The sequence below is a fragment of the Sminthopsis crassicaudata genome, chromosome 2 (genome assembly GCF_048593235.1).
Source record: "Sminthopsis crassicaudata isolate SCR6 chromosome 2, ASM4859323v1, whole genome shotgun sequence".
In the NCBI taxonomy this organism is placed as follows: domain Eukaryota; kingdom Metazoa; phylum Chordata; class Mammalia; order Dasyuromorphia; family Dasyuridae; genus Sminthopsis; species Sminthopsis crassicaudata.
The window spans coordinates 220099066-220105304 of record NC_133618.1 but is presented as its reverse complement, the minus strand read 5'-3'; the positions used below and the strand labels follow the sequence as shown (position 1 = coordinate 220105304).

The 6239-nt window shown below is 42.4% G+C and overlaps 1 protein-coding gene across 1 annotated transcript; it reads left to right on the top strand.

Annotated features, from left to right (window-relative positions):
* The first annotated feature begins 3099 nt into the window (after positions 1-3099).
* KCNF1 (potassium voltage-gated channel modifier subfamily F member 1) lies at positions 3100-5889 on the top strand. Its single transcript, XM_074288236.1, has 2 exons — positions 3100-3714; positions 3978-5889. Exon 2 carries the CDS (start codon positions 4002-4004, stop codon positions 5505-5507), a length of 1506 nt encoding a protein of 501 aa, XP_074144337.1. The 5' UTR covers positions 3100-3714; positions 3978-4001; the 3' UTR covers positions 5508-5889.
* Positions 5890-6239: the final 350 nt, after the last annotated feature.

The following is a 6239-nucleotide window of genomic DNA, read 5'->3' as shown; positions in this document are numbered from 1 at the left end:
AGAGAAGGCTCCCTGCTTACGAAGGGAGTTGAACTTGTACCTTTTATTTTATTTTACTAGATTAAAAAAAATTAATGCCTTTGTTGTTATATCACATTCCCGTTCAAATATTCTCTGCTTTCTCCTAGTCAAAAACTTTAAAAGAAAAAGCAAAAGCAAAAGTAGTTAAGCAACACTAATGAACATATCATTTTGCCTGATAGAATATATAATATTCAATACCTATAGTTCCCTCCCTCTAAAATGAAGGTAAGGAGTATCATGCTTTCTTTTCTTCTCCGGAGCCAAGTGATCTTGATTCTTGAAGGATCTAGATAAATAGGAAAGAGAGGGTATTTCTAAGAGATAAAAGGGAATGTTAGAGATGATGGCACAGTGAATACTGGAGTCTGCCCCAGTCATGCTGGTCAAGTCATTTAATCTCTAGTATCAGTTTCTTCTACTATAAAATGAGAGGGTTGGACTTAAGGGCTCTTAAAGTCCCTGTCAACTCTATGTCTTTGATCCTATAATCCTAAACAAGTGTGTGCTTTTAAATGTCTAACCACTGGTTCTCTAAAAAAGAAGCATCACACAGTTTAAAATTTTAATCTCTGCATTGATAATACTTTCTTAAATCTAGATAATCAAGCCCTGATTTGTTTGTGTTTGTTTAATAGTTTCAGACTCTTAATGACCCCATTTAGGATTTTCTTGGCAAAGATTCTAGAGTGCTTGGCCAGATCTTTTTCCAGTTCATTTTGCAGATGAGGAAAAAAGCAAATAGGATTAAGTGACTTGCCCAAGGTCATACAGCTTGAAAGACTAAATTTGAACTCAAGATGATGAGTCTTCCTGACTCTAGATTTGGTACTCTATCCATTGTGCCAGGTAGATGCCCTTATGTCACTTAGCTGTCATGATTTGTAGTATTTGCCCATTTCTGAGTGTAAATATTTACACTGAAAATTTGGGCTGGTTTTAGCAGGCTTCAATACATCCTATGTACAAAGGCTTAGTCTGGAAAGGTCAAAGCATGTTAGAGAGACAATAAATGGACTTATTGGCTGAAGCAAAGGGATAGCATAGAAAATCTCTAATGATTAGGATTGTCCAGCAATGCAATGAGCTACGCTCAGGTAGTGAGCTTCCTATCATTAGAAGAACTAATAGTAATAAAAAATTTAGAACTGGAAAGGATCTTAGAAACCTTAGTCATTTTGCATACAAAGAAACTGGGGAACTAGATAGAGAAAGGTTGCAAAAGTAGAAAGAAGCACATCCAGGATCCCAAACTCAAGTAAAGATTGAATGATTACCTCTCAGGAATGTTGTAGACGGCATTTCCTCTGTGTGTGGGAGTTTGGACTCAGTGATCTTTAAGTTCCAAGATAAACGATTCTATGGGATAACTTTGGAAAAATAAGCTGAGGCCATATTGTGGAGCATTTGAATTATCAGATTAAAGAATTTGGTCTTACTCAGTTGTCGATGGAGATCCAATAAAAGTGTGTGAATAGATTTGTGACATCATGAAAACAATTTATGAATCTTATGAAGATTATTCTGGTAGCATGAGCAATGATTATCTTCAATTTATTCCATATATTTCTCATTTACATGTAGCAGATTTCATGTTGTTGTCCCCAACTGACTGAAATTCTTGGAAATAGAGACTTTTTTGTCTGTCTTTGCTTTTGGCCTTTCCTTATGTCCTCAGAACTTAGTACAATTCTAGGCACATAATAGGAGCTTGCTTGTTGATTTGACTAGAAGTATTGAGATCAGAATATATTGAAAGAGTGCCCAAGTGGGGAATTTGACAAGGGTAGTAGGCATGGGAATGGAAAACATGGGCTATCTGGGAGGGACATTGTGAAGGAAGAATTGAAAGGATTTGATGACTGAGTGGGGTGTGGGTGGCAAATGAGGGAGAGGAGGAGTCAAAGATGACTCAGATTTCCCACTTGGTTGACAGGAGGGATGGTCAAGATGGGGGAGCTGATTTTAGAGAGGAGATGAACACATAGGAAGCAAAAACAAACAACACAAAGGAGTTTATATACAATTAAGTGCTGAATTATGTGGTGGAAAAACCTCAGCCTAGTGGAAAGAACATGACTATCACTCAAAAAAACAAACAAACAAAAAAAACAAAAACAAAAACAAAACAGATTCTAGTCTTTCTTTCTTTCTTTCTTTCTTTCTTTCTTTCTTTCTTTCTTTCTTTCTTTCTTTCTTTCTTTCTTTCTTTCTTTCTTTCTTTCTTTCTTTCTTTCTTTCTTTCTTTCTTTCTTTCTTTCTTTCTTTCTTTCTTTCTTTCTTTCTTTCTTTCTTTCTTTCTTTCTTTCTTTCTTCCTATTAACTAGCAGTGTGGTATTGTATTACTTTCCTTTTCTGGGACTCTCTAAAATGATAGAATAGAACTTAAATTTCTAAAATTTCTTATGGTTTTAATATGATCCGACTCTGTCCCGAGTTGGGTAAAATAGCAGGTGGAAATCCTTTAGTAGAGAAAATTTGAGTTGAGCTTTGAAAGATGGGAAGAATTGAGATATTGAGGGTAGAGATTTGGGTTAGGGACATAGGCATTTTCAGCTGAATGTGTAAGATTTTATTTTAAACCCTGAACATTTCTTTTTTTTTTTAAATTAAAAAAAAGATAATGGAATAAAACATTTCTGTAACATCCATTGGGGCAGCTGGTGATACAGCACTGACCTTGGAGTCAGGAGGACCTGAATTCAAATGTGGCCTCAGACATTTAGCTGTGGGACTCTGGGCAAGTCACTTAATTTAGTTGTTTTACTCCCTCTCCAACCCTTCAGCCTTCGCGGCGGGAAAAAAAAAAAAAAAAAAATCATTGGCCAAGGTCACAGCCAGTAAATGGCAGAGTTGGGACAATCTTTTTTTTTTTCCTGCCAGTTTCGTAGTTTTTACACTAAGCCCCTTGTATCACCAGTTCCGACAGATGTATTATTTTTAAAGCTGGACATCCTTTTTGTCTGACTTTTCATTACGGGCTCAGAGGGGTGTGAGATTCAAGGGTTAGATATCAGGGAATTACAGCTAAAAGGGAGCTTGGAGACCAGTAGTCCAGCCCCCTCCTTCTGAGGAGAGGAAACTGGCTCCTAGAGAAACGACCGTCTGCCGCACAGTAGCAAGGAGAGTGAGCGTTCAAATTTAGGTTCTCTGTCTCCCGACTCAGGACTGGTTCTCTTCCATTTACAGCTGCTGGAGAGGAGACAGCGGCGGTAACAGCAGCAGCAGCAGCAGCTGAAGCCTGGCTCAGACTAGTCTCCCAGCAGGGAGCTGAAGCTTTCTTGTGCTTTGCTAAATTTCACCAGAAGAGGGTATAGTTTTGAAAGCTCTTGACGTCAGCCTGGAATTCCTATTCTGTTTAGAAACAGCATCGGAAAAACAAACCCCTCTGAACAAGTTCTCCCTCTGAGCACTTACACTTAACCGTGCCATAGGAGTCCCTGAGTAAAGTCAGGAGGACCTCGAGCCAAGCAGCGCCAGCCGACAGCTCTGGACTTGCATTCGAGGCCAGTGGGGTGATAGCCCCCAGTGAGGGGGGTTTGGATCATCTGACCCACTGAAGCCTGCCGATGATACCTCTTTCTGTTAATTTCTGCAAAAGACTCCGGGCAGTTTTTCTGAGTCCATGAAGAGACACCACTTAAAGAAGAAAAAAGCCCGGGACCTTAAATTTCAGGAGCACCCACGCAGAAGGTGAGTTTCCTTTGCTGCTTTCTTCCATCTGAATCAAATAAAAGTAGTTTTTCCTGGCTCAAGTTTCCTCTTGACTCCCTTTCTCCCTCCCTCACCCCCCACTCCCCCCACCAGCCGCCTCGTCCTTCCCCGGCAGCCTGTTACATACCTCGCACGCTTTGACAGACTAAACGCCTGCCCGGAGCCTTCCTTTGCTACTCCGGAGCAGTCATTCAGAGTTTCACTATATGATCCCTGACTTGTGCCTTCATTGGTCTTTTCAGAGACGGCAGCCTGGTGAGGGTTGGATGGAAGAGGGGAGCAGCAGAGACGGCAGGATGAATGTGGCAGGGGATTCCAGCCTGTTGGAGCTGGACAGTAACGGGTCAGAAAGCACTGAAGACATAGAGATCGTGGTCAACGTTGGAGGGGTGAGGCAGGTTTTGTATGGAGACTTGCTAAGCCAATATCCAGAAACCCGGCTGGCTGAATTAATCAACTGTCTGGCAGGGGGTTATGATACCATTTTCTCTCTGTGTGATGATTATGACCCAGGGAAGAGAGAATTTTACTTTGACCGGGACCCTGATGCTTTCAAATGTGTTATCGAGGTCTATTATTTTGGGGAGGTTCACATGAAAAAGGGGATCTGCCCCATTTGCTTCAAGAATGAAATGGAGTTTTGGAAAGTGGACCTCAAGTTCTTGGATGACTGTTGTAAAAGTCATCTGAGTGAGAAGCGGGAAGAGCTAGAGGAAATCGCCCGCAGGGTCCAGTTGATCCTGGATGATTTGGGAGTGGATGCCTCAGAAAATCGCTGGAAAAGGTGCCAAAAGTGTATTTGGAAATTCATGGAAAAGCCAGAGTCCTCTTGCCCAGCTCGGATTGTGGCCATCCTGTCCTTTCTTTTGATATTGATCTCATCAGTGGTCATGTGCATGGGAACTATCCCAGAGCTTCAGATTTTAGATGATGAGGGAAATCATGTGGAACACCCCACTCTGGACAACATTGAGACTGCCTGCATTGGCTGGTTCACACTCGAGTATGTCCTTCGGCTAATCTCATCTCCCAACAAGCTCCATTTTGCTCTCTCCTTCATGAATATCATTGATGTCTTGGCCATTCTACCCTTCTATGTCAGCCTGACTTTGACTCACTTTGGGGCCAGGATGATGGAGTTGACCAATGTGCAACAGGCAGTCCAAGCCTTGCGCATCATGAGGATAGCAAGGATCTTCAAACTGGCCCGTCACTCTTCTGGGCTGCAGACCTTGACCTATGCTCTGAAACGGAGCTTCAAGGAGCTTGGGCTGCTCCTGATGTACTTGGCTGTTGGGATTTTTGTTTTTTCTGCTCTTGGCTACACTATGGAGCAGAGTCACCCAGAGACACTTTTCAAAAGCATCCCCCAATCCTTCTGGTGGGCCATCATCACCATGACAACGGTGGGATATGGGGACATTTACCCCAAGACCACTCTAGGAAAGCTGAATGCTGCCATCAGCTTCCTCTGTGGGGTCATTGCCATTGCCCTTCCCATACACCCTATCATCAACAACTTTGTCAGGTATTACAACAAACAGAGGGTGCTAGAGACGGCGGCTAAACATGAGCTAGAGCTGATGGAACTCAACTCCAGTGAAGGGCGACCTGGAGGCTCCCGGAGTGACCTAGACAATCTTCAGCCACAGCAGGAAGGGAAGGAGGTCCCTTTGTGGAGCAGCAGGCTAAAGGTTTCCCACAGTGACACCTTCATTCCCCTCCTCTCAGATGAGAAACATTATAGGACCCGGCTTCAGAGTTGCAAATGAACAGCAGGGTTTGGGGACTCTAGCCCTCCCATTTGGACACAAGACTGATGATCTGCTGCCAAGGATATTGTAAGAATTGTCATTTGGGTGCCTGAAAGCTGTTTTCCTTTCATTCCCCCTCTTTTCCCTCTTCCTCCACCTGAATACAAACCTTAATCACTTGTGGGCCCCATTTGGGTAAGACTGCTTTTATTACCTGCCAATAGTTCATGACAGGCCAAGGTCTAAGAGGTGATTAGAAAGGCAGCTCATCCCTGATGAGAAAATGAGGTATGTTAGTTACACATCAGGCGATAGCTGTGATATAATTTGGGTGTGCCATCTGACCAATTTTCAGTTCTGTATCTGGTCTAATAAAGCCTCCTACTCTATATACCACAAACCTGTGTTTTGGGTTTTGTCCCTGGACTTTTACCTACAAAAGACTTTGCTTGGTTCAAACACCAAAGCTGACTATCATCCCTGAGTTGTGTGCAGTAGGTGTGGAGCCAGAGGGTGGGGGAGTATTTTTAGTCCAGATCTAATTAAAGATGTGAACACACACTGTAGGGATATGTCAAGTTAAGGAGGTTTGCCACATTCCAGACAGCTCCACATAGATAGTAGCAGAGAAAATGCTGAAAACCTGGGTCTGTATCCTGGTTCTTCCATTGACTAGATGAATAAAAGCGTTTTCCTTCTCAGTACCTAGTTTTCTCACCCAAAATACTTGTTTTGGTATCAGAGTCCCTT

Coding starts and splice junctions, on each gene's coding strand:
- KCNF1 (XM_074288236.1), top strand. CDS start 4,002: ATGGAAGAGGGGAGCAGCAGAGACGGCAGGATGAATGTGGCAGGGGAT.